Source organism: Eutrema salsugineum, unplaced genomic scaffold, assembly GCF_000478725.1.
Source record: "Eutrema salsugineum unplaced genomic scaffold, Eutsalg1_0 scaffold_2, whole genome shotgun sequence".
Taxonomy (NCBI): domain Eukaryota; kingdom Viridiplantae; phylum Streptophyta; class Magnoliopsida; order Brassicales; family Brassicaceae; genus Eutrema; species Eutrema salsugineum.
Window position 1 is genome coordinate 2,680,521 of NW_006256829.1, and position 27,961 is coordinate 2,708,481.

The 27,961-nt window shown below is 36.4% G+C and overlaps 9 protein-coding genes across 10 annotated transcripts; 5 read left to right on the forward strand and 4 right to left on the reverse strand.

The window, feature by feature from the left end:
• Positions 1-383: 383 nt before the first annotated feature.
• Positions 384-2,007, reverse strand: LOC18017727 (pentatricopeptide repeat-containing protein At5g08305). Its single transcript, XM_006399257.2, has one exon. It carries the CDS (start codon positions 1,999-2,001, stop codon positions 391-393), a length of 1,611 nt encoding a protein of 536 aa, XP_006399320.1. The 5' UTR covers positions 2,002-2,007; the 3' UTR covers positions 384-390.
• Positions 2,008-2,335: 328 nt separating this feature from the next.
• Positions 2,336-5,664, reverse strand: LOC18017728 (putative pentatricopeptide repeat-containing protein At5g08310, mitochondrial). The gene is made up of 2 exons (XM_006399258.2): positions 3,076-5,664; positions 2,336-2,694 (listed from the first exon to the last, which is right to left on the reverse strand). The coding sequence occupies exon 1, from the start codon at positions 5,630-5,632 to the stop codon at positions 3,143-3,145; it is 2,490 nt and encodes an 829-aa protein (XP_006399321.1). The 5' UTR covers positions 5,633-5,664; the 3' UTR covers positions 2,336-2,694; positions 3,076-3,142.
• A 696-nt stretch (positions 5,665-6,360) lies between these two features.
• On the forward strand, positions 6,361-7,784 carry LOC18017729 (E2F-associated phosphoprotein). The gene is made up of 3 exons (XM_006399259.2): positions 6,361-6,551; positions 6,784-6,949; positions 7,386-7,784. The coding sequence occupies exons 1-3, from the start codon at positions 6,521-6,523 to the stop codon at positions 7,639-7,641; spliced, it is 453 nt and encodes a 150-aa protein (XP_006399322.1). The 5' UTR covers positions 6,361-6,520; the 3' UTR covers positions 7,642-7,784.
• A 2,193-nt stretch (positions 7,785-9,977) lies between these two features.
• LOC18017730 (transcription factor TCP21) lies at positions 9,978-11,729 on the forward strand. The gene is made up of 2 exons (XM_024156860.1): positions 9,978-11,099; positions 11,593-11,729. The coding sequence occupies exon 1, from the start codon at positions 10,347-10,349 to the stop codon at positions 11,088-11,090; it is 744 nt and encodes a 247-aa protein (XP_024012628.1). The 5' UTR covers positions 9,978-10,346; the 3' UTR covers positions 11,091-11,099; positions 11,593-11,729.
• Positions 11,730-12,090: 361 nt separating this feature from the next.
• On the forward strand, positions 12,091-13,743 carry LOC18017731 (protein-S-isoprenylcysteine O-methyltransferase B). The gene is made up of 2 exons (XM_006399261.2): positions 12,091-12,375; positions 12,982-13,743. Exon 2 carries the CDS (start codon positions 13,009-13,011, stop codon positions 13,600-13,602), a length of 594 nt encoding a protein of 197 aa, XP_006399324.1. The 5' UTR covers positions 12,091-12,375; positions 12,982-13,008; the 3' UTR covers positions 13,603-13,743.
• A 162-nt stretch (positions 13,744-13,905) lies between these two features.
• Positions 13,906-15,904, forward strand: LOC18017732 (FAD synthetase 2, chloroplastic). Of its 2 annotated transcripts, none has more exons than XM_006399262.2 (5): positions 13,906-14,210; positions 14,384-14,436; positions 14,707-14,842; positions 14,991-15,166; positions 15,267-15,904. In XM_006399262.2, the coding sequence occupies exons 1-5, from the start codon at positions 13,969-13,971 to the stop codon at positions 15,758-15,760; spliced, it is 1,101 nt and encodes a 366-aa protein (XP_006399325.1). In that variant the 5' UTR covers positions 13,906-13,968; the 3' UTR covers positions 15,761-15,904. The 2 variants fall into 2 exon arrangements, with proteins under 2 accessions (XP_006399325.1, XP_024011979.1); XM_024156211.1 differs by having other exon boundaries at positions 13,911-14,210; positions 14,694-14,842.
• A 137-nt stretch (positions 15,905-16,041) lies between these two features.
• On the reverse strand, positions 16,042-16,999 carry LOC18017733 (GEM-like protein 4). Its single transcript, XM_024156417.1, has 2 exons — positions 16,809-16,999; positions 16,042-16,696 (listed from the first exon to the last, which is right to left on the reverse strand). The coding sequence occupies exons 1-2, from the start codon at positions 16,942-16,944 to the stop codon at positions 16,158-16,160; spliced, it is 675 nt and encodes a 224-aa protein (XP_024012185.1). The 5' UTR covers positions 16,945-16,999; the 3' UTR covers positions 16,042-16,157.
• A 6,645-nt stretch (positions 17,000-23,644) lies between these two features.
• LOC18017734 lies at positions 23,645-24,895 on the forward strand. The gene is made up of 5 exons (XM_006399264.2): positions 23,645-23,882; positions 23,976-24,057; positions 24,181-24,266; positions 24,355-24,446; positions 24,542-24,895. Exons 1-5 carry the CDS (start codon positions 23,659-23,661, stop codon positions 24,766-24,768), a joined length of 711 nt encoding a protein of 236 aa, XP_006399327.1. The 5' UTR covers positions 23,645-23,658; the 3' UTR covers positions 24,769-24,895.
• A 40-nt stretch (positions 24,896-24,935) lies between these two features.
• Positions 24,936-27,540, reverse strand: LOC18017735 (alpha-galactosidase 2). The gene is made up of 14 exons (XM_006399265.2): positions 27,302-27,540; positions 27,167-27,225; positions 27,024-27,080; positions 26,894-26,928; positions 26,692-26,795; positions 26,525-26,600; positions 26,312-26,436; positions 26,154-26,237; positions 25,998-26,062; positions 25,833-25,915; positions 25,653-25,743; positions 25,512-25,561; positions 25,280-25,420; positions 24,936-25,180 (listed from the first exon to the last, which is right to left on the reverse strand). Exons 1-14 carry the CDS (start codon positions 27,421-27,423, stop codon positions 25,088-25,090), a joined length of 1,185 nt encoding a protein of 394 aa, XP_006399328.1. The 5' UTR covers positions 27,424-27,540; the 3' UTR covers positions 24,936-25,087.
• Between the last annotated feature and the right edge of the window lie 421 nt (positions 27,541-27,961).

The window sequence follows — 27,961 nt, forward strand, 5'->3', positions numbered from 1 at the left end:
TAGCATCGCACATCAGACGCCGTGACAAGAATAGCATCACACGCGACAATACATCACATGCTGTCACAAGAATAGCATCCGTGACAATAATAGCATCACACGCTGTGACAGGAATAGCATCCGTGACAAATAATAGTATCACACACCGTCACAAAAGTAGCATCACACGCCGTCACAAAAATAGCATCACACGCCGTCACAAAAGTAGCATCCGTGACAATAATAGCATCACATCCGTGACAATAATAGCATCACATGATGTGACAAAAATAGCATTCTTGACAAGAATAGCAGGCCGTGACAATAATAGCATAACTTGCCGTGACAAGAATAGCATAACACGCCTCAAAGTTTTAAGGAAATAAGTATATATATTACGGTAATATAGACTCAAGAACAAAGACAATGATAGTCTTCACTATAATCATTGTTAACATTGAGATCCATCCAAGTTCCAAGCAGATGCAACACTGCGTAGATCTTCTCGGAGTGGAAATGTGTTTTGTCATGAGCTATGAATCTATGTGGTGCTCCATTCAATTCAATTATACTGTGTCCTGCAGTTTTCTTCACTCCTTTCTCCTCCATTGCTTCTCTCATAGACCGAGCCGCGCCAAACCGCTTGTTGATCGCATAAACGTTTGCTAGCCCGACATAGCGTCCGTCATTACGCGGTTGCAACTCTACAAGCTTCTTTCCAACTGTTTCCGCAAGCTCCAAGTTTCCATGGTTTATGCACCCGTTAACAAAAGCACCCAACATTGAACCCGTCGGTTTTATCGGCATTTCGGATATGAAATCATATGCGTCTTCAACTAGACCGGCCCTGGAAAGCACATCGACCATACAAGCATAATGCTCACTCTTTGGTTCCACACCGCTTTCCTTGAGCCTACCAAACAAATGCCAAGCTTCTTTCACTAATCCGCCATGGGAACAAGCAGCAAGCAAGCACAAGAATGTTATCTCATCAGGGTCAAACTCAGATTCTTGCATTTTGTGAAACAATTGGAGCGACTCTGTTATAAACCCGTGACTCGCAAGCCCTCCAATCATAGCATTCCACATCAATACATCTGTTTCCTCAACGGATGCTGCTCCACAAAACACGCCCCAAGCGTCTCCTATAGACCCGCATTTAGCATACATATCAATAAGAGATGTCCGCAACATAACTGTTAAGGGCAATTGCTTATCGAGTATATAGCAATGTACAGCCTTTCCTCGATTTAACGCACCCAAGTGAGCACAAGCGCACAAAACACTAACCATCGTGACTTCATTTGCCTTTGATGAACCCATTAGCATCATCTGATCGAAAATCTCAAGAGCTTCGTTATATTCACCGCTCTTTACGTACCCATCGACCATAGAACTCCAAGACACGACATCTCTCTTAGTCATTCCATCGAACACCTGTCTTGCCGAAACAACATCCCCGCACTTGGCATACGCGTCCAAGATAGAGTTCCAAGTGACCAAGTTCTTATCAGGCATTTCATCGAACAGCTTGCGCGCGGAAGCATTGTCACGGAACGATCCATACATATGAATGAGAGAATTGCATATGAACAAATCCCACTCAAACCCGGTTTTAAAGACGCAGGTATGCAAAGAGCCACCAATTTTTCTGTTCAAGAGACGAGAACTCGACTTCAAGAGAAACGGATAAGTCATGTGATCTGGTGAAAACCCTTTCCTCAACATCTGGATATACACACGGATCGTATTCTCGGGGTTTCTACTATATGATAACCCTCGTATTACGCAGTTCCAACCGAAAGACGGAGGATTGGATAGTTTTAACAAGTATCTGTAAGCGTAAACGACGTCGCCTGAGGAAGACAGAGCAGAGAAGGAAAGCGTTCGAGAAGCAAAAGGTTCTTCCTCGGAGAGACCGAGCGTGATCAGGAGGGCGTGCGTTCTTTTCAGCTCCGGCATTGATTTGCATCGTTGAAGCAGAATCGAGTTCGCGAAAAGAGACGATGATGATTTCAACATTCACCCCTTTACATTTACATGTATGTACTTTGCTCAACTTTCAGTTTTTGTCGTTGGGCTCGAATCGGTTTTGTTTTAATTCGTGATTTAAGACATTTGTAAATGAGACCCTGAGTTTTTGTAAAACATGACAAATGACCCCAACGTTCTAAACGAGTCACAACGAACCGTCTTTTTTGTTATTTCAGTCTGCAAAACTAAGATCACGGTTCATTTGTAATTCTATCTCCTTCTTTTTTGATCTTCATCTAATGTACAAGTAATAGTCAGAAATGAATAGAAAAAATTACAAGGAAACAAACATATTAACAGACAAATAAACAGAATGGTGGATTCCGAGTTATTTCTACAATGGGCTGAAAGAGATTTAGTAAGGAATGTAGCAAATGCAGGTTGCCCAAAACGCTGAACATCCATACCTATTCACTTAGATCACACTGGAGAAGAAGATGATCTCTTGTTTCTGTGTGGGTGTTACAGGTACAACAGGAAGCAGTTGAGCTCTCACAGGTATACGGTCGAAGTTTGCAATCCAGAAGGTAAAAGCTGTCTTAGGAACATGACCTTTAAACCATACGGCTTTGAACCAAGTTGTGTGGTTGCAGCTGTTGGTCTGAACTTGCTCCAGCTGCGACATTCATCAGCCTGTGGTTTCAATAAGCTAACTGTAGCTTCATCTCTTCGACATGATTCCTATAAAACAAATGAAAATATATAACATAGCATCCAAGGCATTCATAATTCCCTATATTATATACCATTACGGAAAGCAATGGGTTCAGCCTATGCAAAATTAATCCAGGATAATTAAAGTAACAATTTCTATACTATAGGGAGCGAGTTGCCAACAATTTAAGCTGCAAGAAAGGAAACAGGATGTCTTCTAACAGAATTTCAAACCAAAGCTGAAACGTGAAACTAATGTCAGGTCTCTAAACTATATCTTCCTCAATGTTACAATGTTGATACTAAATATCTTCTATGAAGTCTTAAGAGCTGAACAAGTTTTTAATATTCGCAAGCCTTGCTTCAGAATTTTTTTAAATTAGTTGACATAACCAGTAAAACTGTTACCTTTTTCATTACTTGGCTATTACCCCTTCCATTCTGGCCCAGAATAGCCTCTGTTTCAACTAGTGCTTCATTTTCTACTCACAGACTCTACAACAGGAAATCTACCGTCTTTTATTAGACCTGTAAGATAACATGATGTCCTATAGTCTTCCACAAATTTATTTGTAGCATCAACAGCAAGCAGGTAGTTCCTATCTACTGAAACTGGAAATCTTCCTTTATGAACCATTTCTCTGAATATCCCAAACCCGGCACTGACGTTTTCACTTGATAGTAAAGAGCTTACAAGCGACAAGTACACAGCTGAATCAGGCTCCATTTCCTTTTCTTCCATCTCACGAAAATAAACCATAGCTTCACTTGACCACCCACACTTGCAAAGACCCTGAATAAGTGCCATGAATGTTATTATATTCGGAAAGCAATCTTTGCCCTTCATTTCATTCCAACGAGAGATTGCGTCACTGGGCCTTCCACTGGCGCATAGGCCATGGATTAAGCTAGTGTAAGTGATAACATCAGGGTCTTTCTCATCCTCATGCATCCTCTTAATACAAGACATGGCCCGATCAATCTCACCTTCCTTGCACCATCCATCTATCATACTGTTATAAGCAGCAACAGAAGGTTTTAGTCCTTTCGTTACCATTTCGTTAAACAGGTTATCAGCTTCAGTAGTTCGACATGCTTTACATAGAGCTTTTATCAATACACTGTATGCAATCACGTCAGGTGAATGACCATTGGCACATTTATCTCGGAATAACTCTAAACCTCTATCTACTCCCTCATTTTTTATGAGACCATCAATTGCAGCAGTATAGGCAACCATGTGACCAAAGAAACCTTCTCCAGCCACATCATCAAGGTATTTGCAAGCATCAACGGCCCTCCCATCTTCACAAAGCCTTTTGACAAGGAAGGTCGAATGCTTTATCCATGGCTCAAATCCATAAAAACGCATCTTTTTCAGCAGCTCGAGTGCTCCTGCAACATCGCATCGTTCAGCCAAGCAACCATAAATACAATTAAGTGTGAATTGACTTGGTTTAACTCCCGTGTCCTTCATTTTCGCCAAGAGTTTCAAGCTTTCATCTGACCTTCCTTCTTTACACATCCCCTCAATTATGTTATTGTACGTCATAAGACTTGGACAAAGGCCTTCCTGGACTATATTATGTAACAAGCTCACTGCCATATCCACCTTATTAGCTTTGACCAAGCAGTCAATCACACTGCTAAGAGAATCGGAATCTGGGAGAATTGCTTTATTGTGATCCTTTAGAAGCTTAATAATCTCAGACTTACAATCTGAGTCATGATATCCCATGAGGTTCTGAACAAAATTGTAAGCATCATGCACCAAATCATTCCGAATAAACCCCTCCAACAAAGTTTTGTAAAGAAGCATCACAGATTTTGTGTCTATATCTCCAATAATCACTTCTGTTATCCGACTTAATTCACTTTCTTCAGGAAATGAACGTATTAGCTTCCCAAGTATTCCTCTATCAGGTGGAATTCCCGACCCCTTAATTTCCAAATACAAACTTAGAGCCATCTCAAGATCTTTATGCTTGCAAAGTCCTCCTATCAACACATCATACAATGCAACATCAGCGTTCATACCCATCCGACGCATCTTCTCATACAGCTGAAATGCTTTATCGATCCGAGACTCCTTTACAAACCCATGAATCAAAACACAATATGTCTTATAGGTCAAACTAATATGGAGTCCTTCGAGCATCTCAATTAACTCAAAAGCCTTATCCACCTGACCCAACTTACAAAATGATACAACCAAGATCGTTGAAATATGTCCATCAAGCCAGCCTCGACTATGAATCTCATTGAAAACACTTAACGCCTTCTCGGAATTGCCAGTGTTGCAGTAAACCTGCAAAACTGGTGTAAGAGTATATTTATCGAAATGAAACCCACAATTCCTCATCTCCTCCAACTTCGTCTCAACCAAATCAACCGAGCTCGAATTCGACTTAGAAAATGCTTCTAACAGACAGTTATAGGTATAAGCATTCGGAACACAAAGACCCATCTCTCTAATTTGATCAAAAACAAAACTTGCCTCTTCCACGAGCCCAGCATTACCCAGACAACGAATGAAAAACCCTAACGCTCCAGGGGACATCAAACAGCGAGAACTCAGAACATCTCCAACCAAAGCCTTCAGTGAGGCATTTTGTCGAGCACGTGATAGGATAGAAGCAATAGCATTGTAAGCATACATATCGTTTCTATAACCTTCCTGTCTAGAAGCCCAATTGAAGAAGAGATAAGCCAAACCCCACCTTTTGAATCCATTCAACACGGTTTCGACTACCTTGGTGTTGAGCTCTGGAGCGAGTCTCAGCAGCTCAGGGTCGTCAGGCGAAAAGGGTTGTCTTGTGAAGATTGCAATTAGATTTTGAGCAAGCTTGGATTGATTGGGAGGAAGAAATCTACTGTTATCTAGCTTCGTGGTGAATGGTCTGTGAAGTTGGCGTTGTTGTCTGGAGAATCGCTGGTAAATAAGAGCGATTCTCGAGAAGGCCATGAGTGAAAAAACGATCAGACCAAAAACCCTTTTCGTCTGTGCTTTGTTTTCTAAAACCCCGTTTTTTGGCAGCTTCTGCAGTTTGGGAGTTTCAGTTTTGAAACGAGACTTCTGCAGTCGCGATTTTGAGTTGACCAGAGTCAACCTGAAGCAAGTTTCTTCGAATTTTGATTCTAATCGCAAATATTTGTACAACAGAAATAAAATTAATTTAAAAGACGACGTCGACATCTGAAAGAAAACATAGCAACTGGAAAAATTAAATTGGAGAGTTTTTCTTTCCAAATTTAATTAAATCGAAATTAAAAAAAAAAACAGAGAGTGCTAAAAACAGAACAACAAAAACAAGGAAATTAGTGTAACAGACTAACAGTCAAATGAAAAAAAAAAATTTACAAGATGCTAACAATTTCGTTTCTTTATAACGAGTGAATTCTGCATTTTTCTGATCTGTTGATGAAAACAAACTAACAATTTAATTTTCTTTTGTTATCTCTATTCTATTTCTAGATTACTTCTTTATTTCTACTAGTTACATTTTACATATCATTTTGTTTAGGGGAAGGCAAACAATGCGACTTGTTATTGAAGATAACAAAAAACTAAATTAGAAATTGTTAATTTGTTATGACAAAAACCATACATACATTCCATTCTTTCTGATTAGAAAAAAAATTAACATAATACAGAGTATTCTTATATAACCAAAATGGGCTTTTCTTAATTCTAAAGGCCCAATGTTCATTTTCATCTGAACTAATCTCTTGGGCATTAGAACTACTAGGTTCAAACTTACAGTTTGTCATCTCATTCGTCGGCGAATCTCCGATTTGGCTACACCACCGGTGCTTGAGGCTGAGCAACTAGTGAAGAGATCATCTAGCAACCATGGATTCTCCGTCTAATTCAGTGAAAACGGGTATGATAATAACCTTAGTTTTCCCTTTCACTCTATTTACGCCCTCTTTTCATTCGCGGGAAGATTCGACTTCTTCCTTTGTTGTTTCGTTTCTTATTCCGTATATTTGTCATGGGTTTCGGATATGGTGATCACTCTTGTTATGGAATCTTCAATAGAAGAAAATAAAATTTTATTGTGAATAGATTGATTTGATGAGCCTTGCTTCTTGTGCCCTCCTTCTTGTTAACAGTTTCGGACGACGATGAGATTGATTACTCCATCAAACCAGAATTCTATGATTCTGATCTCGACGATAAAGATGAGCTATGGATGGTTAAGAAAAGAGATGGTCGAACTTCTGATGCTGTACTTAGCTGTCCTGCTTGTTTCACCACTGTCTGCTTAGAGTGTCAAAGGTGATTCCCATTTTCTCTTTTAACATCTTTGATTCATTACAAAAAAATTGAATCTTTGATTTCTCTCATTGTTGCTTAGTCCTTCGCTGTTGGTCTTTGGTTTAGGGTCAATCAATCCCCACCCTTGTGTTTGCTTCTTGGAGAATAGACTGATAGTAACTTTGGATGTTTTGGACCATTGGACCATTGTCAAAATGTCAAGATCCAAAGATTTTGTTTTTGAATGACAATCTTGATAGGATCCAAAAACGATTCAAGGCTTGTTTAAATTAAAGAATCTCTATTCTCAACCATTTTCCCAATCCCATTTTGCATTTTTTGTGGCCGTGTGAAGCAACTTGTCGACATAGGAAGTCTATTAAACTATTAGCTGCGGAAATCAGGTTGAGACAAGTCAGCAAAACTTTCCTAATCAAACATTTGGATTCTTTTGCAGGCACGAGCAGTATGTGACACAGTTCAGGGCAGTCTTCGTGGTCAATTGCGAAGTAGATAAAGACAAAGTTTTACAACACAGTGCAGTACCCTCAAAAGTTGGTAAACGAATGAGAGACTCCGAGAAGCAAGAAACTGGTTCTGCAGATAATGAAAGACTTAACCCGGTCATTTGCTCAACTTGTTCCACAGAGATCGGAGTCGTTGACGGTGAAGAGATTTACCATTTCTTTAATGTCATTCCAAGCGAGCCTTGAAACCAGTTCCTTTATGAGTTGTTTGTAACAATTTCCCAACTGGTTCTTTTAGGTTCCATTTGTTTGTGTCTGTGTTTAGTTTTCGTGTATATCTTTTAATACGAATCTACAACCTTAACATTTTAATCAAAACAATCCGCAACCGCCAAACGCAAACGCCAAAAACGAAAAGAAAAAAAAAAGTCTTATGTTTTTGGCGTTTACACTTTGTTCGTAAATCCAACCCACTAGATGGGTCTATGCTGCGGAATGTTGACATATTTCAATTTAAAATAGACTGAATCCTTTTTATTTGTGACAAAAAAAAAAGACTAAATCAAAATCGAACCCCAAAAGTTCAATCGATGTTAGTAACAATAAAAATGTTAATAATTTATAATCAATATTTCATGTTATTGTTATGGGGAAAAAAAGGGACTAATCGATGATCGCAGTTTTGGTCTCGGAACGTCTAATTGAAGAAATTTTCAGCAATGGAAGAAGATAAAGCGATCCTTTCAGTCTTAAATATGAGATGACGTGGATACTTCTGATTGGTGAGTAAGCGAAGAAAATCTAGAAAGGCATCGCCAAGTGAAAACTAGGAAAAAAAAAGGAAGATGGTTGTATGAAACACGAGTTGATTCTCTTTTGGCAGAAGTGTCACTTTCTTGTATTTTCGTCCACAATCTATAATTATAGTAATTACTCATATATTTAAAAAACGAGAATGGGCTCCAGCTGTTTAACACATTTGACAATTGTCAAATGATTCGTAGACCTATTTAATAATAAAAACCCCATTGTTTGGTATTTGGTGATCATTAACAATGAGGGTTTCAAATTTACTAATTATCGATGCATTTATCAAGCTACCCCATAAGACCATAACTAATCATTTAACACATATACTCCTACTATATGCTTATTTAAGGTAGTCCCAACTAATCGCTCAATATAGCTCTAAAAAGAGCCGGTCATGGATAAGTATTTTTTTCTGTGAACCATTTTTTTTTTACTAACTACTATAATTGAATTTGAATCATGCATACGATTCATATCAACTAAATGTCACAACAATGTATCCATGCATATGCCTCTAGTTTGGTTCCCCACTGGTGAGTCGTTATTTGAAGATTTCTAGCAGTTTTTTTTTTTTGGGATAAAAAAACTTCTCGCAGTTTGTCGTGTTGTAATCTGTTATTTTTTAAAAATATATTAGTTGGGTGTACTTTAATGAGAAGGATATCATTTTTAACAAAGGATATCATTTGAAGAAAGAAATAAAAAAGAAGGATATCATTGTTAAAAAAAAAATATGAGAAGGATATCCGGACTCATGATTGTATGGGCATGTTAACAACGACATATTATCAATAATCAAGTCATTATAATTGAATAACTTGTTGCTACGCACGACATTAATCATTTCATTTTATTTGTGTGTTAAAGGGGTTTCCTAATCATAACAAATATTGACACGAAAATATAGTATAACGTGAATGAGAGAAAAATGTCCAGTCCATATATCGTAAAGAAGGTAGATAAATTATTGTCGCGAGTTAAATAAACATATCTCGAAGCAGCGACATATCACACAATCGTGGGTATTTGCCAGGTGAACATTACTATTACTTTGGAGTCACGCTCCAAATGATTGAAATGATTTTTTAAAAAATATCTGTAGTGATAATCAGAATTATGATTATGATTATTCAAATCGCACACACGAATGCAAAGGGTAGTAAACCAGTGTCAGAAAGCGCGTAATTGTCTTTATTGGAGCTAATTATTTTAGAAACTCAAAAGAAGACCTCTAAATCATAATGCGAAACTAAAAAAATAAACAAAATCGTAAGAAAATCAAAAATCGTAATCAGTGTGTGTGTAAAGTCTACCCACCAATCAATTTCCTCATTGATATCGTCTCTTATTCCACCCCCTGAGATTCCCTCGAAGTCGACGACTATCTTTTCAACAATCATGGAATCTGAAATTTGGAATTAACTTTTGTTTAAGTTGCAAACTAATTTTTTTTTCACATCATTTAAATAGATGACATAGAACGAGTTCTTTTTAATCCTTTTTTTTTTTCCTGGAACAGTATATTTCCCGTCTGCTAATTTCAAAAGCTTAAAATGATCATGAAAAAGGAAAATCATTAATCCGTAATAGTTGTCAACATTCATATCAGATTCTTCAATACAAAATACTCACTTCAAAAGTTCAAATTCACTTCAAGCTTTTATTAGACGAATATGCATTGTATTTTAACAGGAACGAAAACGGAATATATGCGAGTAAAGCGGATTAAAAACTGATAACCGACCTAACCGGTATGAGATTAAGTTTGTGATTAAAAGTTTCGGCAATAATTCCAGCAACCAAATAGATGGGACCCTTAATTGTAAACCTAAAACTTAAATTCTCCTGCCGGTGACGTGGTCCCTACACTACAGTCAACACCGGAGTCAGCGCGTGAACTCAAACTCGTCCGGACAAAAATGTTCGCCAGGATAGGAAAAAAAAAACATTTTTTAAAAAACCTCACAGAAGTGAGCTGTGTGGGACCCCCGAAGCCATGTGCCCTCCTTCCTGTCTCCACCAGCTTCCTGCTACTCTCTAAAAATCATTTACCTCCGTCTTCTTCCTCTTCTCCTCCTACTCGAGAGAGATATAGAGAAATCCCCGCTTAACAAAACCCTAAATTCCGCCGTCGACCCTCCATGACGAACAACGACGGAGCAGGAACTAATGGCGTCATCATCGAGCAGACGTCGTCAACGGTTAACAAAGGATCTCTTAACGCCGTGAAGAAACCACCGTCTAAGGATCGACACAGCAAAGTAGACGGAAGAGGGAGACGGATTCGTATGCCAATCATATGCGCAGCTCGAGTTTTTCAATTGACCAGAGAGTTAGGTCACAAATCCGACGGCCAAACCATTGAGTGGCTCCTCCGTCAAGCCGAGCCTTCTATCATAGCCGCCACAGGAACTGGCACAACTCCGGCGAGTTTCTCCACCGCTTCACTCTCCACTTCTTCTCCCTTCACTCTCGGAAAACGCGTCGTGAGAGCGGAGGAGGGAGATTCCGGCGGCGGCGGAGGAGGAGTAGGAGGAGGATTATCAGTGGGACACACAATGGGGGCTTCGTTAATTGGTGGTGGTGGTTCAGGTGGTGGCTTTTGGGCGGTTCCGGCGAGGCCTGATTTCGGTCAAGTATGGAGCTTTGCCGCCGGAGCTCCGCCGGAGATGTTGTTTACACAGCAGCAACAACCAGCTACACTCTTCGTCCGACACCAGCAACAGCAACAACAACAGCAAGCTTCCGCCGCCGCGGCTGCAATGGGTGAAGCTTCAGCAGCTAGAGTGGGGAATTATCTTCCGGGTCATCATCTCAATTTGCTTGCTTCTCTATCGGGTGGAGCTACCGGGTCGGGTCGAAGAGAAGAGGATGACCGTCGTTGAAGAAAAAAGGTCTGGCCTTTATGCTCTTTGATTAGGGATATTTGGTATGTATAGAAGAAATTCCTATGATTTATGTCTTCTAAAGTGGTTAGAGAGTACTTAATTTGTGGGTTTTTGTTGCTCAGTCTCAATTAATTTGAAGCGTATTGCTTGTTTGATTAGGGTTTTAGGGTTTAAGAATGTATTTGGTCTCAAAATTTGTTTCCGAGAGTGATAGAGAGAGAGAGAGACAGAGCTAAAAACGCCATAAAGAACAGCAAAAAAAAGCTATTTGTACGTTTTGTGCGTGAATCCTTCAATGGTTATCGTCAATGAATTAAGTTGAGCCCAGTGCCCACACGAACTATTGATCTCTCGCTGGTCAAAGCATTGTAATTCTGAACGTTTCTCGTGACTTGTATAAAAGAGAATTGAAGATAAGAAAACAAAAACAAATATGTGTACTTGTCTAAGTTCTTGTGAAGTGGTCCTTATTGTCTTTTGAATTTATTATGTGTTGCAGGTGTGTAGCTTTGTGCTTGCTCTCTTTTTGGTAAAAACTTCTATAGTGTTGTATAAGCTTGGTGGAATTGTAAAATGATTATTGCAACGATTCTGGAAACTTTCAGTCTTTCACCAAACAAAAAAAAAACAATAAATAGGAATGTTGTTAATGATCTTGACCGAAGATATAAGCGGTTTAACCAGTTCGACCGGATGAAAAAATACTGGATGCATGCAACACCACTGAATTTTGTCTCCCCAAGTTTGTTGGAGTCATGAAACTTTAAAATTACTCAAAAGTTGCAAACGAAAATGCTAATTTAAGAAAATAAACCATCGTTACTAATTTGAACCGGCACAAACCGTTTGGTTCGATTTGAGAAACCAGGATCTAGATGCCAATTATGATCCGATTTACGCAGATTAGAAAGAGAAACCCACCTATACGACCCGGGTAAAATAAGATCAGACCGTCCCGAACCGGTAGCCCTAAAAGCCTGGTTCTTGACATTCTGGATTTGCTGCAACGTTTTTCTCATTCGAGTTTGACCGGAACGAACGAACATCCATGAATCAGACAAGATTATTTTCTCGAGGAGGGACATCAAATCGAACAGACGAGATCTCCGTGATTAGAAAAGTAAATCCTTTCCTATCCTAAGAGCAAAGAATAAAAGGTAAAGGTGTAATCTTTGCTTCCCTCCGTCAAAGTCCACGCCATTCTCACTGTCAGTTTCGGGAAATTTCCAGACTTTCCTGCACAATCCCTCCCAGGCTCGCAGCAGACGTCCATTTCAAGTGGGTATGTCTCAGATCCTCGTGGCTATTTTGGGTTTCTGTTCAATTTTTCGTTTCTGGATTTTTGACTATTGATTTCCAGAAAATGAGGAAGAAAGACAAATACCCAAGTGAAGAACTTTGTGGTAGAAATTTCTGAAAAAATCCGTGAAATTTGAATGCTAGGAAGTATAGAAAGAAGAAAGCCATAACTATTCAGTTATACGTATCTATTCATATAAATCCCTTGTCTTTGATCTTCAATTTTCATGTTGAAACTGTATGTTGAAAGCATATCATGAGTCGATTGTTGGATTAAGAAGATTGTAGTTTAGTGTGAAGAAGAACATTAAAAAGAAAAAAAGCCGGTAGGAGGATCTTGAGGCTGATGCCACAGAAATATCTATTTAGAATTAAGCTGATTAATAAACAGGCGAGGTTGATTTGTTGCATTGATTGAGCTTAGAGTTCTTGAGATTTTGGTTTTAAGAAATCATTAGTAAATGTGACTTGTGAATGCTTTACATCTTTGTCTAATCTTTTCATAGGAAAATGATATTTCTTGGATTTTCTCGGATGTGTATGGAACCGAATAACATCTTCTCGGGTCTGTTTCTCGCTTGCTTTTCAGGTCTGAGTTACTTCTTGTAAAGGATCAATGACAGAGATCTTTAGTGATACCGGTTTCAGACAGTTAACTCAAATGTTCTCTGCGATAATCTTCTTCCACACATCGGAATACATTCTCGCCATAGCCTATCACGGACCATCGAGAGTAACTTTAAGCTCACTTTTGATCACCAAACACTATGCATTAGCAATGCTAATCTCAGTTCTCGAGTACCTAATCGAGATTGTTCTGTTCCCGGGGCTGAAACAACACTGGTGGATCAGCAATTTCGGTCTTATGATGATTGTTCTCGGTGAAAGCGTCCGCAAAACCGCGATAATCACAGCAGGTAGATCGTTCACGCACCTTATAAAGATTCGCCGGGAGGAGCACCATAAGCTTGTGACGAAAGGAGTGTATAGAATCATGAGGCATCCAAGTTACTCGGGGTTTCTCGTTTGGTCTGTTGGAACGCAAGTGATGCTGTGTAATCCCATATCCGCGATTGCGTTTGCGGTTGTGGTGTGGCGGTTCTTTGCAGATAGGATACCTTATGAAGAGCATTACTTGAAGCAGTTTTTTGGGAGCCAGTATTTGGATTATGCCCAGAAAGTTCCTTCCGGTGTTCCCTTTGTAAACTAAAACATTGAATCAGTGATGAACAATTCAAGTTTGGATTATTTATTACATGTTTCAGATAAAGTTCCTGTCACTGGTGAGTATTTGTATTTGGTTATCCAATTCATGACTGAATTAAATTGATTCTCAAGGTCGAATTTGGTTCAAGTTTCGATTTAAATTTTGGTTTGAAATCGGTCGGTAGATTTGGTTTAGCAGAGCGAAGTCCTGAAATAGAAAGACGAAACAAAATTGGCATATTCCGAACACTCTAGCTGAGTCCGAGTGTTATGGCTTGTAAACATAAACTTTACCACAGTGGTAGCTAAACTCCGGCCAAGAGTCTCCGAGAGAGCGAGCTTGGCCGATCTGTAATCTCGAGACGGGACCATGTTGTGCGGAGGCTCGCGTGTCTTGCAGCATTTGTCCGATCACCATCATCACTCATCGATTGGATTAGGTTTAGGGTTTTGTGGGGCTAAGATTGTGCAGCTGTCTTCCTTCTTTCTCAGGCCTTCTCTGGCTATGGCGAACGGTCATTTCAGCCATAGATTGCATCAACGGATGATTTCTTCCTCTGGGTTTCATTGCAGGACTTCCGGAGAAATCCCAGTTCTTCACAATTGTTTCAGGTTATTTTCTACTCATAGATTGGGATTAGAAATCTAGCTGTTATTTTGGTCTTTTGCAGCTGCGGATTTTGAAATCTGGATCTGTGCTGAAGTTATGTCTTTAGTCTCTGATTGATGTAAAAGCTGGTGTCTTTTTTTAATTCTCATTATATGTTTGTTTTCTTCCTCCAAAGCCAGCGAGAAGATGATCCTGAGCTTCCAGCTGAAGGGTTACTCCCAATTGCAGGTATCCTCGTTGCTTTTTCATTCAAACTTTTTCCTAAAATCCAAACTGCTTCCTATAAAAAGTCACACTTTTCTAGTTTTTAAATGATAAAACTATACAATACTTAGCATAGGTGTAATGCTAGAAACTCGAGCGAATGATGGATCTTATCAGATGTTAGCATATATGGTGATGTTCGTAACTGTCCGATGGTTTTGCAATGCCTTTCTTCGATGTGCATATTTGTAGATCTCTTAGTTTATGTCATCATTTTTTAGATTCATGTTGCAGGAGGTATTGTTGCTCTAGGGAAATTTGATGCGCTTCATATTGGCCATCGAGAGCTTGCGATTCAAGCTTCCAGAGCTGGAACTCCGTATCTATTGTCTTTTGTTGGAATGGCAGAGGTACTCGGTTGGGAGCCTAGGTAATATCCCCACTCTAGTATCATTCATGCCTTCCTTTCTTTGAGATAGCTTTATGATTCTGCTGATCAAGTTTGATTTTTTATTGTAAAATGAATTTGTGCTCTCTCTCCCCTGTAGACTACTGACAAATAAATTTTGTACAAGCAGGGCTCCAATAGTGGCCAAATGTGATCGAAAACGGGTGCTTACCTCTTGGGCCTCATATTGTGGGAACAGAGCACCGGTTGAGTACGAGATAGAATTTGCCAGCGTGCGACATCTTACCCCACAACAGTTTGTGGAGAAGCTGTCAAAGGAGCTCAGAGTCTCCGGAGTTGTGGCAGGTGAACTTTAAGAAATATCTCAATTTACGCCTTTCTTCGTGTTACCATTTCATGTTGAGAACACTAAATAAATTGTTTTGCAAAAACCTTTTCCACACAGGGGAAAATTACCGTTTTGGATATAAAGCTTCGGGTGATGCCTCGGAGCTAGTGAGGCTGTGCGAGGAGTATGGTATCGGTGCATACATCATAAGCTCTGTGATGGACAAGAAGCAAGACTCAGGAAAGATAGACTCAGGGGACTCAAAAGACAGAGGGCAAGTCTCATCTACACGTGTACGCCAAGCTCTTGCGGCGGGAGATATGAGCTATGTAGCAGAGCTCCTTGGCAGGGCACATCGTCTTATCTTGCGAGTCAGAACTCAAGATATGCTGAATGAAAGGAGGATCTCAGTCCCGAGATCATCAATGCTTAATTTACCGCCTGGGAACGGAATTTACAAGGCATGTTTGCTTCTAGTTGGAGATGAACCTTCAATTCCTTGTAGCGTAGTTGTTGATGCATCAAATATCCATGTAGAAATCGAGGAGCTACGACTCTGTAATTCAGATTGGTCTCAAGAGTCGAAACTCTTGAGTGTTGAGTTCGGTTAATTTAATCTTGGTTCCTGCGAATATAACTCAAGACTGCTCACCTCTCTTGTTATTTACTCAGGGAAACATTGAGCTTAAGAATCTTAGAGTCTTGTAAGGACTTGTGAATATACTCAATTAGCCTTTAAGTAAGCAATGATTCTTGTGTACTCTGTTCTTCATTGGAAGTTTCTGGGCACATTGCTCTATAGTCTGTACATTTTTTTAAAGCACAAGGAAATGGTTTCTTGTGCAGAGCCCTGTAGAGTTTCCATTTGAGTTAATTGAGATTTGCAAAGATATATGATTCGCTTAACATATTGATCTGATCTTGTCTACAATGTAAAAGAAACAAAGAAGTACGTATGTACAGTATTGTCTATCTTCTAAACTCCAAAGCTACTCAGAAAGCGTGGCTTTATTGCTCTTCACTGTGTTCAAAGCTCAGAGAAAGAGCCTTCTCAAGGCAATTGAAAGCTTTCTGGTAGCTTAAGAAACCCATGAACCAGAAGTCGAAACCATCAACCGTGACTACTTCCACGTACTTCTGTGACGGTTTCTTGGTGTTCTGGCTTGGGTTCACTCTCTCGATCTTGCACAAAGGAATTGACACTTTGTAGTGAACTCTGATCATGTCTCCTTGAGGGGAAGCCACCTTTATGGATCTCTCGCTGCAGAAGGCCATTTTCTTGGAAGAAACGAAGAGAAGCCCTGCGATGGGACCCGCCGTAGTGGACAAGTAACAGTGGTAAGTTTTGAGTAGTTTCTCATCTTCACTGACTCTGAAGAGCCGCTTATAGATCTTCTCTAAACCTCCGACCTGAAGAATCCTAGCGCCTAAAGATAGCTTTCTCTTCACTGTTTCGGTTAGCTTTGGTCTTACCTTGGTCTGGTCTCTAGCTCCACTGGTGAAACCATTAGTTTTCTTCCTTTTAAAAATCGATTTTATTCCGTTGCCTATAACAAAAAAGAAACAAAAGAAAACAGTCCTTGTTAGTCTTAATTCATTTTTTGCAGGGGGAAAAAGGAAGAATCATAGGAAGAGAGTAATTATAAAGAAGGTACTAACTTTGTTCAGATTTCTTGGAAGAAGTCGAAACCAAGAACTTGTTAATCGAAGCCGGATCAGGTAAGTAACCCATCGGAGTAGTCTTTCCCGCCGGAAAACAAATGACTTGTTGCTCAAACCTGCTGCTCATGTTCATCTTCAGGGGATTGCGTAATTGATCTTGATGTTGTGTGATTTGTAAAATGAAGCTTATTGTTGAAAATGGTTTGGTGCAGGCCTAAGGTATTTAAAGGGCAATGAAGAAAAAGAAGATAAGGAATCTTTTTTGAAACCTTGTTGTAGGATGAGTCATGAATGGGTCATCAACAATTCAGCAAGAATGAAAGAAAGCTAATTTTTTTTGTTAAAAAATATATTTCCATTTGAAACTTTATTGGGGATTAGGGGTAAAGCAATGCGTTTGGCTGCTTTGAGAAATATAAAGAAGATCGAAGGAAAAAAAAAAAGTGAGACATGATCACACGCCCCTCACGTTAGACTCCGACATGCTTTTTAACCTACAAGTTGGCAAGACGGCATGACTTTTTTTTTTTTTTTCAGATTTGTATTTGTATATATTGCCTGGTTTCTTACACATGAACATGACAAATGTAAATTGTAAATACCTGTTTTTTTTTTTACGACAAAAAACGTATTTCTTGTGTGTGTTTTTTATATTCTCATTTCTTAAGCATAAAAATTCCTAATAATTTTGGTTAGATCACGGGGATAAAAACGATATTCTTTAACAGAGTTTCAATTGCTTAAATATCTTTACTAATTTCAATTACATTTTTGTTTTTTTTTTAACATAAAGATTTACGGATAATTTTTTTTTCGCCAACCGTTTTTGTAATTATTTGGAAAAATATAAACAAAAGAAATAAAAGAAATAAAGTAGACGCTGACTTACGGAGAAGGGATGTCGTGGCTTTGGAGCTTTCTGAGTTGGCATCGTGACTTTCTGATCCCATAACCTTCTTTTTCTTGCTAAGATACTAAATGTTGAATCCTCTGAATAATCCATTAATAAATAAAACATAAAGAAAAATATGGTTTTAATTGGATCCCACCTGCATAGAATATACCTGCCGTTCTATCTATTCGTCACCCATGTGAAAATGTGATCTACACAACATGAAAATGCATGTGTATTTTATACATATTAATCGACGCTGTGCTTGATATAGACATAGTACATACTATAGTGCATGCTTTACACTTTTTCTGTGTATTATTTGTATTTTAAAACGAAGAGGAGTGATGAATGTCAACTGTTGTTACTTATTTTGGCCTATAAAAGGTAATGTTACTAAACATATAGTAAAAAATGAAAAATCTTTTTTTTTGGCCAAAAATGAAAAATCTAATTTTATCTAAAAAATAAAGTTAATAAAAGAAAGATTTTTTTTTTTAAGTTTTCACATGTAGATTAATAAGATTAAAGAATGAATTGCTAATTTTACAAAAAAAAACCTATTTTCATTTCTATATAAACAATTTGATAATTTGATATTCATTATTTCACAAATGATCTAATATGATTTTTTAGTTTTTGTTTATATAGTTTTATTACGGGTTATAAAACAATGAACTATAAAATCACATATACATAAGGATTCTTATCTAGTATATAATATTTGAGATTCAGGTAAGAATCAATAATCATATAGCATATAGGTCGCTCTTATTTTGATTGAAGCAAATGGTGAAATGAAAGTTACATAGATGAGTTTACAAAATGAAGAAAGTTTTTACTTTTGAGATTGACAATATAAAATTTAGACTTGGGCCTAAGATGAGTTTACTAAATAAAGCAAAACCAAACCGAGAACCCCAAAAAAACTAACACAGCCTGCTGATCGGTTTATGAAGTTTGGACTTGGGCCTAACTTACTCCATAGTTTCTTTGTTATGAGACAACAATTAAACTAATCTTATATATAAATGAATTGCCACGAAACTTTGGAAAAAAGAAAATCCTAATTTCTCAGATCTAAAACATGAGCGACAAAAGAATTGCTTACCTTGAATTCTGCAGTTTGGAGGGTTCATGTTTATGTCTAATACGTTGGAGGGAGTTGGTTTATTCACGAGCGTATTTGGACCTAGAAAATACGAGGAAGCCACAGAAAGTTCGAGGAAAAAATGGATTTCGAAAATTCACAGTCATGCCTACCGCATGTTCCACGAAAAAATTGTGATGGGCTATAATGTCAAATCCGACGCTGCAAGATTGATGGAATATTTTTCACAATTCTCCCTCACAACTTTTGAAGAGTTATTAACTTCATCCAATGAACATCATAGTTGATCTACTACAAAAATTTATTAAGGTCATTTATTAATGAATTTTCTTAAATAACTAAACTAAAAACTGGGTAAATCAAACCAATATTCATACATTAAATTATTTTGCGTGTTGATTTGGATACAAACCCATTTAACATATGTTTGATTATCTAAGTTCATAATATTTTGAAAAACCAATATTTGACATACTTATTGTTTTATATAGTTTAGTAAAATTGGATAAATGATCAATCTCATGACCAAATCTTGGACAATAATTTTGTTTTGTTTCTAGTCTCATTACCTATGCTTAAGGTCTTTATTATTCTAGGCACGACTCTGGATATGCTAGATAACAGGTTACTATCTAGCATACGTAAGTTCTTACATTGTTATTAGAAAGAAGAATTTAGAAGACTGAATTGTGAAGCTGTTTTATCTTCATATTCAATTCAAAGTCTCACAAGTCTCTTAAATAAACTTGTTTGTTTTCAACAGATCAGTTCCTAAAGAATCTCAACTACTGAGTCAGCTTTGATTTATTCAACTAGATTAATTCAAATAACTTGACTTATTGGTTCCGAAATTTTCTGTTTGTTTGTTGCTTGTTTGCAGGAGCGAGACAAAGTGGATAAGTATGCGCATGATGATCTTTACCATTCTATGATATTGTTTCTCATGGATTTAAATTCAAAAGTAACTGCACTAAAGAGATAATAAATCAAACAACGCGTATTAGTGAATCCGTTTGATTTTCGTTTTAGCTTACATTTCTCTCTATGCAGTGAGAGAGAGGAGTCAAAGATCTGGACTGGTAAGCATAATAATCAGAAAATCACTCAAATAATTATTTAAGCTTAGTCAGATTAATTTGGTGTTTGTTTGTTTTGTAGGCCAAAGATAAAGAAGAAGAAAAACGTGGTCGGAGAGAAAGCAACCGGATTAAGCAAAAATTAAATGTGAGAGAGGAATCAAAGACCACTGTTGGACTGGTAAGCATAATAATCAGAAAATCACTCAAATAGTTTATTTAAGCTTAGTCAGATTAAAATAGCTTATCCTCTAATCGTAGAAAATAGCTTATCCTCTAATCGTAGAAAATATTCTGAATTTCTGATGTGTGATTCCACAGAAGATATTGTTCAATTTTCTTCGTAAAGTTGATTGTAATTAACGTAGCCACCTACTCTTAAACATACACGTAACAGTTCGAATTTCAGAGAATGTCTAAAACTTTATTTAACATCATCTGAGAATGGAGATGGCGAACAATAAACGATTGTCTTAAACTACAACCATAAAACTGATTATGTGAGGATGACCTTTACTTTGTATGTGTTAAGAATCTTAAGATGGTCTGTGTAATTTAAACTCTTTGATTAGTTTATATTTATTTTTCTGGGGAGTTAAAATCGTTGTAATACCGTTTTTTTTTTTCTCTTCCTCGTGTATACACTCCACTATATGGTATTTGACAATCTAATCTTAGATTTAGAGATTTGGTTTATGAGGTTTTATTTTGAAGATTACTAACGATTTACTAATACTGTTTGATGAAATTAAATAGAAAAAAAAGTTTATAACCTGCAACTCTAGAAGATTTGAAGATGTTGAATATCAAACAAAAACAGAGAAAGAACCTGTAGAAATGTCAAATAACAGATTAACTAAAAATAATATTTATATACAAAACTAGATAAACATGAGAAAAGCTCTTCTTATCTTGAACCAGAGCTAGATCTCACAACATTTATAAGAATATGTGAATATTTTGATTTAGAAAAAAAAGAAAATTAAATATTAGATTGGAGTTAAGAAGAGAAATCGTTGTTTGTGTATTTGTAGAAATTTTTTATTTATGTGTGTGCTATAAAAGAAAATAAAGAAGTGATGAAGATATATCGTTAACAGTAGATTAGTGAACATTCTAAAATGCTGTTTACCTGGTTATAAAAGAAAAAAAGAAATATGGGCCCTTAAATTTTTTAAAATTATTTGGGCCTAATGGCACCAGTTCAGAACCGCCTTCGTGACAAAAAAAACTAGGGGAGAAGGTTAATTAAAAAATGAAGTATATTTACTAAGTCTTCCTTCATATTTTGGCAAGTGTTATATCTGTCACCTTATTTAATCCATTCGTATTTAACTGAACTAATCTCTGCTGGTACTTATATGTTTTTTGAAGAAAAAATAAATAAATATCTTTTTCACTTTTCTTCCCCTTAATTTTCATATTTCTTTTTCTTTTTCCTTCGCTGAAATTTCACATTTCTTTTACTCTATATATAGTCCCCCTCCATGAGTGAGACATAACTTTTATATTGTGGTTGTGATGAACAATATATTTATGTAATAAAATAGCATAAAAAAGAGAACCCTAGCCAAATTTAGGGAAAAAAAATGAGTGAGAAAGGCAAATCTAAGTTCGAGAGCTTTCTTGAACATATTGCGCCACATGTCTCCGTTAATTTGCATACCCAGGTAATTTTATTTATGCCATATTTTTCTAATCATTTTACAAATGAATTCAAACTCATCTTCTAGTATATTTATATACGGGGGATACACAAATATTTTAAATATCGAATATATGCATAATAAAAAATTACACCACACTTTCAAATAGTTTAAGAGAGGTCTTAGATGAATTTTAAGAAAAAATCTTATATTACAAACTTAAGCATCTAATCGCCTTCTACAATATACTTTTTTTTTCTTTAAGGCTAATGTGGGCATGGAGATTCTTAGAAAAATAACAATTTCAATAAGTAGAATCAAGTTTTAAGTAGAATCAAGTTTTAGGTAGTATCATCAGATTATTTAGAAGAAACAATGCAATTAAAGTCATTTAAAAATCAGAAGTCTTCAAAAGTAATTTATATTAAAATCAAAAGTCTTCAAGATAATTTATTCAAAATAGTGATATAGATTAATGATAAACGTGTTGATTATTAATGTTAAATCTTGTTGAATTGTGTAAGAAAAAAATTAAGGAGGCAATTTATTAAAACGGACAGTAAAAATTTGATTTTGACAAAATGTAGTAGATTTAATTATTGATAGATACGTTGAATACATATAGTCAAATCCTGTGATTTAAAAGAAACAGTATAAGTAACACCATTTAAAAATCAAAAGTCTTCAAAAGTAACTTTTTTCAAAAAAGATAACAAAATAGTGTTATAGTCAGTGATAAACGTGTTGAATATTAATGTTACACTTTTTAAGTAATTGATAAAAAGACAATATATTATACACTGTTTAAGATTCAAGAATGCAATTTATTAAGAAAGACAGTATAAAGTGATTTGGACAATAAGTAATAGATTTGTTGATAAATATGTTGAATCCATATTGCTAATTCTTTTGATTTAAAAAAAAAACAATGTTATTAAAGTCATTTAAAAATCAAAAGTTTTCAAAAATAGATATTTTTTTAAAATAACAAAATAATGATATAGATTAGTGATAAACGCATTGAATATTAATTTAAGATTTTTTGAGTTATTTAGCAAATATGATATATTATAAGTTGTTTTAAAAAATTGAAGGAGACAACTTACTAAAATGGAGGGCAAAAAATTATTTTAACAAAAAATAAAAATTTAATTATTGATAAATACGTTAAATACATATCATTAATTTCTTTGATTTTTTTTTAAAAAATGTAAATAAAGCTATTTAAAAATTAGAAATCTTCAAAAATATATTTTTTTCAAAAATATAACAAAATAATGATATAAATTATTGATAAATGTGTTGAATATTGATGTTAAATATTTTTGAGTTATTTAGAAAAGAAAATTTTATTAGAAATTGTTTAAAAAATATTTAAATAAAGCATTTTATTAAAACAGACATAGAAGTGATTTTGACAGAAAAAATAATTATTGATAAATACGTTGAATACGTATCGTTAATTACTTAATTTCTTTTGAGTTTATTAAATAATATTTTTTGTTTTATAAATAATAATTTTTTAGAGATTTTATTTTTTTATCAAATTAATTGATATTCTCATTACATTGTGCAAAATTTGTTTTTTCTTTATATGTTTTTTGATTGTATTATGTTATTTATATTAGTATTGGTTTAGTTATGTTTATGTAGATAATAAGTGATGTTATAATGTATTTAAAAACCTTAAACAACAACAAAAATTATGTTATAAGTCGTTTTAGAACATAAAAAAAGTTGATGAAGACATAATTTATTGGAAATGGAGAGATAAATAACGAGTTTAATTAGTGATAAAACGTGGTAAATAGGAATAATAATTACTTTTGTTTTGAAAGATGTTTATAGAGTTTTTAAAAATCATGGAAATGTATAAAAATAAAGAAGTATGAAAAATGTAAAAATTAAATTTGGAGAGTAAATAAAAACTACTCAATTACATGTTAACATTCTGGATTAATGCGTAGAGTAGATTGTTTATCCACACGAGCTAAATGTGTTACAGTTACCCAAAAGAACTCGGATCCAGATCCACGGACCCGGATAATATAATTGGGTGGTGATTTTTGAAATGTTGTTGAAATCCGAATAAAATTCGATCCCTAATTTCAGAAAAATTTCCATGCAGAGTTGTCTCGGTTCGTCTTCTTCAAGAGACAAAGCAGAAGAAGTGAAAAAGCCTCACATTGGCCTCAAAGACATTTGGTCTGCTTACGAAGAATGGAGCAATTACGCCGTAGGAGTTCCTCTTTCGCTGAAGCACACAAGATCGAATGTCACTCAGTACTATGTTCCTACACTCTCCGCGATCCAAATCTTCACGAACAAAAGCGGATCTTCTTCAAGGTCACAGTCTTGATTTTCGGTCATTTTTATTGCCTCCTTGTGTTCTGATGATTCATTGGTAATGTCTGTGTTTCTCCCGTTTATCAAATTTAGGAGCTTTGGTACGGACTGTCATCTTTATTTCCAATACAATGAGACAATGAGGTTTGATGATAGGCCTCCTCTTATTCTAAAGGTTTGTTATGCTCTTTCTGTGTGTTTCCCTTAGATGCTTACATTTGTCTTTAGAGCATTATTGTTTCTCCTCTGTAGTGGTATGTTAAATGGAGCTGCTTTTTTTTTCTTTTTCCATTTGAAGGTTGATGAGCTAGCTAAGAAGCACCGTGGATTGAATAGTCTTACAAGCTCTGATCTTTCTCATCGCAGCTGGTTTTCTGTTGCTTGGTATGATCTTCTCAGATTTTAGCCTTTCTTTAAGCTACATTCTGTTTTTGGAGTTCGAGTTAATGACACTTACTTTACATGATTATAGGTCTCCGCTATATCAAATTCCAGAAGTGCGGACCGTCAAGGCATTATCTGTCTCTTTCCTGACATATCATTCATTGACACCTTTCTTTCCAGGTATTTTCCTTCTTTCAAACTTTAAGGAGACAAAAAAAAACAGTTTACTATAGCTCTTTTTGATGTCTTGAACTTGTTTTCATTGTGATTCTTAGAAATATTTCCTCAAGATGCAAAAGTTGTGCTCCCTGCTTTCGGAGTAGTGACTTCCAAGCACCCCGGAAAAGTTTGGATCATGCCAGGGACCTCAGATCAAGAGAACCTAAACATCCATGAAGAATCTGCTGCCTCCTGGCTCGGAGAGGTCATGTTTAGGCACAATGATTTCGAATTGTTTATGGCTGAGAAAGCTAATGACCTGCCACTTCCAAGTGGGTGGTAACTCTCTCTGCGTTTACCTATTCCGACCACTGTCAGTGATGTGATGTCGCCGGCAGATGAAATAAACCTGGTCGTGGTATCTTTTTAACTTGGAATACATAGATGAAAACTTTGCGAACATCTGGATTTTCTTTGTTTTACTTATAAAGTGACATATGAGGAAGTTGTCAAAACTCAGCTTTTTCTTATTATAATGTTATTTGGATTGAGTATTTTTGATGATACATAGATTGACTAGGAGTTGATTTGGTACAGTCTTCCAGTATTTTGCTACGGATCAGTTTCACTTGATTGAGATGTAGCTTTAGAAGAACAGCATCTTATGCTCTGCGTCTGGTAAGAGTATACATTTTGCAGGCATGGGGCTCCACTAGGGCAGATAGTTGTCTTTTAACACCCGAGTGTGTCGAATGCTGCATTCATCATAGTCATGGTTCATGATAAGGTTTCAGGTATGAATTAGGGAAGCAGAATTCTAAAGCATACTGCATGCTTGGTTTATCATAATTTACCGCCCATAAGTCACGAGCATTGACAATAGCTGATGATTCAAGGCCAATCTCTGCCCATCGAACTGTGATGTTTGCAGCTAATAATCCTCTGTTCCATAGGATAACTGCTACTCGTTTCTTGCTTAGCGGACCTGCCCATACCTGCATTGCAGCATATATGCTATGTTTCTGTGTTCATGTTGTTCTTGATTTGTATGTGCATACATATACATATATATGAGGAACATTATACCTCAAGATCACCGTCTTTCTTGATTTTCTTTCCCTGGATCCCAAGTTTGTCTGAACATAAACAGCTCAAGCTCTTACCACTTTTTGGATTTCATATAAGCAGATTCTTAAGTAGTTAGTTTTTTTTATTTGGATTATTTACCTTGATTAACAGCAACCACCTCTTTGTTGCTAAGTAACTCAAAGGTGACTTTGTCCATCGATCTAAGATCGCAGCCTATCAGCAGAGGAGCCTCCAAGAGAGAAGAAAATCCAACATTTGTTAGAGTAGGGAAACACTCATATGCTCTGTTTAGGGGTTTCAGGTAGACTTTATTCATACTTTTGCCAATGCCCAGATGCTGAAATGCGATCGGTATTCTTCTCTAGTCATACCTCCATTCCCACTTCGAAGCATGTCTGGATCTGTTTCAGGTTTTACCCGATCTTACTTTCTCGGGTCTTAATAAAATTCACTCACATCCGTTAGTTACACAAAACTATTTACCGTTCCATGATCCTGGTCTTGCGTAAGATGCCCATCGATCGTTCTGATCTGCTATCGTTGTCATGCTAATACGCAAAAAAAGTAGAAGAGATAATCATAAATCAAGTTCTTGTTTCATTAAAATTGCCCAAAAAAAGCCAGTTAAAGAACAGAAACCTCTTCCAGTTATCTTGGATATCTCCTGTTGTTCTCCAACTGTTACCAATATCTCCTGCCCAAGTTGCTGGATCCTCTTGTCCCCTGCAATTACACCTCAGATTCACCATCAGAGCAAATTTATCTGAAGAAACCATAGCTTATCTTTTTCTTCTTACCATTCACATAGAGAGAAGAATATGGATCTTCCTGAATTTATCAGAGCTTTGCTCATCTTTGGGTATCTTTCTTTTGGACTTGTCCCTGTGTTCTCGCAGTTATCATACTTCAAGTAATCAATGCCCTGTTGAATTATTCACCATAACAAAAACATCTCCAAGGTTTAGGATTTGAGCTCAGACATAACACGCACACACCACATGCATACATACCCATGAGGCAAATGTTTTAGCATCTTGTTCTTCATGCCCGAGTGAGCCCGGCATGGTTTGGCTGCAGGTAAGAGTCCTAAACAAACCCAAAAAACGACGATCAACTAAAAGGTTATTAACCAAGATTTGGGTTTTATAACAAAAGCCTCTTGTGAGTATATGTATACCCAGCATCAGAGTAGATCCCAAGCTTAAGCCCTTTGCTATGAACATAATCTGATAAAGCTTTGATCCCTGAAGGAAACGTTGATGCTTTCGCAACCAAATTTCCCTGTAAAATACATCAAAAACACATCTCAGTTTCGTTCTTGGATTGGCAAACACACTAAATAAAAACAAAAATCTCTCTTCTTTTGGTGTTTCTTTAACCTGAGAATCTCTCTTGAGTTCACCCCAACAATCATCTATAAACACAGAGAAAAACAGTAGACAATGATAAGAAAACAGAGAGATGAGAAAACAGAGTAACCAAAACCAAAAATGTCTTTCTTTGTTTTACCTATGTTGATATACTTGTAACCTATCGCAGACAGACCACTTGAAACCATTGCATCAGCTGCATAGAGACTCAAGACTATTAGTATTATGACCAATCAATCTTGCATCAAATTTATTTTACTGTATAATCGAATAAGTAATCACCGGTTTGTTTAATGAGAGTTTCATTGATGTTACACTGAAAATGATTCCAGCTGTTCCATCTGATAAGAAAGTAAATCATAAGAGGTGAAATAACTTGTGAGTCAAGGAAATGAAAACAAATGAAGAGGATCGAACCCCATTTGAGGAGACAGAGCAAGTCCATTGTTCATCAACATTCGACTCTGAAACCCATCAACGAGCTGAGTCAGAGACAGAGTGAAAGTGATGATTCTTAAGAAGAAACCAAGAAGAACCATTGCTTGATCAAGCTTTTTCCGCTTATTTCCTTCAATGGCAATAAATGAGTAGACAGAACGTGAGAAAGAGAGAGATTCAAGAAAAATCAAAAATTGGGTTCTCTAATAAATGTTGATGGTTAGTTTAAGTGGGAACACTGTGGGATCATGCCGATCTCTGTATATATATACACATACTGTGAGTGTCCTAGTTGTCTCAATAGCAAGTGGGTCATCTTTCGTTTTCCAATTTCATTTTCAATTTAATTTTAGGTTTATTATTGGTAATTCAGATATGGAATACAGATTTTCTTTATTTTATTATTTTGGGTAGTGACGCAAAAAGTGCAAAAAGATTGAGGAAAAGATGTTGCTGTCGTGTAGGACGCGTATTCATCACAATTAAAAACGGTAGTATAAGACCAAGATTGAGAAAAACATTTTCTTAAGGCTCAAGAACTTGTAGTATATGTTTGTTTCCACAGTGAACTTGCTATTTTTGCAGGCAAATGCCCAAGACGAATTAACAAGATTTTTTTGGAGTGACCCACTTTTAGTT

Coding starts and splice junctions, on each gene's coding strand:
- LOC18017727 (XM_006399257.2), bottom strand. CDS start 2,001: ATGTTGAAATCATCATCGTCTCTTTTCGCGAACTCGATTCTGCTTCAA.
- LOC18017735 (XM_006399265.2), bottom strand. CDS start 27,423: ATGGTTCTTCTTGGTTTCTTCTTAAGAATCATCACTTTCACTCTGTCT. Junction 25,744..25,832: donor GCATCTGGGCATTGGCAAAA/GTATGAATAAAG, acceptor TCTCTCTTGGAG/GCTCCTCTGCTGATAGGCTG. Junction 25,562..25,652: donor GGTGGTTGCTGTTAATCAAG/GTAAATAATCCA, acceptor GTTTATGTTCAG/ACAAACTTGGGATCCAGGGA.
- LOC18017729 (XM_006399259.2), top strand. CDS start 6,521: ATGGATTCTCCGTCTAATTCAGTGAAAACGG. Junction 6,552..6,783: donor GTCTAATTCAGTGAAAACGG/GTATGATAATAA, acceptor TCTTGTTAACAG/TTTCGGACGACGATGAGATT. Junction 6,950..7,385: donor GTCTGCTTAGAGTGTCAAAG/GTGATTCCCATT, acceptor ATTCTTTTGCAG/GCACGAGCAGTATGTGACAC.
- LOC18017728 (XM_006399258.2), bottom strand. CDS start 5,632: ATGGCCTTCTCGAGAATCGCTCTTATTTACCAGCGATTCTCCAGACAA.
- LOC18017734 (XM_006399264.2), top strand. CDS start 23,659: ATGCAGAGTTGTCTCGGTTCGTCTTCTTCAAGAGACAAAGCAGAAGAA. Junction 24,267..24,354: donor AGCTGGTTTTCTGTTGCTTG/GTATGATCTTCT, acceptor ACATGATTATAG/GTCTCCGCTATATCAAATTC. Junction 24,447..24,541: donor ATTGACACCTTTCTTTCCAG/GTATTTTCCTTC, acceptor TGTGATTCTTAG/AAATATTTCCTCAAGATGCA.
- LOC18017730 (XM_024156860.1), top strand. CDS start 10,347: ATGACGAACAACGACGGAGCAGGAACTAATGGCGTCATCATCGAGCAG.
- LOC18017733 (XM_024156417.1), bottom strand. CDS start 16,944: ATGAACATGAGCAGCAGGTTTGAGCAACAAGTCATTTGTTTTCCGGCG. Junction 16,697..16,808: donor TTCCAAGAAATCTGAACAAA/GTTAGTACCTTC, acceptor TTTTTGTTATAG/GCAACGGAATAAAATCGATT.
- LOC18017732 (XM_006399262.2), top strand. CDS start 13,969: ATGTTGTGCGGAGGCTCGCGTGTCTTGCAGCATTTGTCCGATCACCAT. Junction 14,211..14,383: donor GTTCTTCACAATTGTTTCAG/GTTATTTTCTAC, acceptor CTTCCTCCAAAG/CCAGCGAGAAGATGATCCTG. Junction 14,843..14,990: donor GTACTCGGTTGGGAGCCTAG/GTAATATCCCCA, acceptor TTGTACAAGCAG/GGCTCCAATAGTGGCCAAAT.
- LOC18017731 (XM_006399261.2), top strand. CDS start 13,009: ATGACAGAGATCTTTAGTGATACCGGTTTCAGACAGTTAACTCAAATG.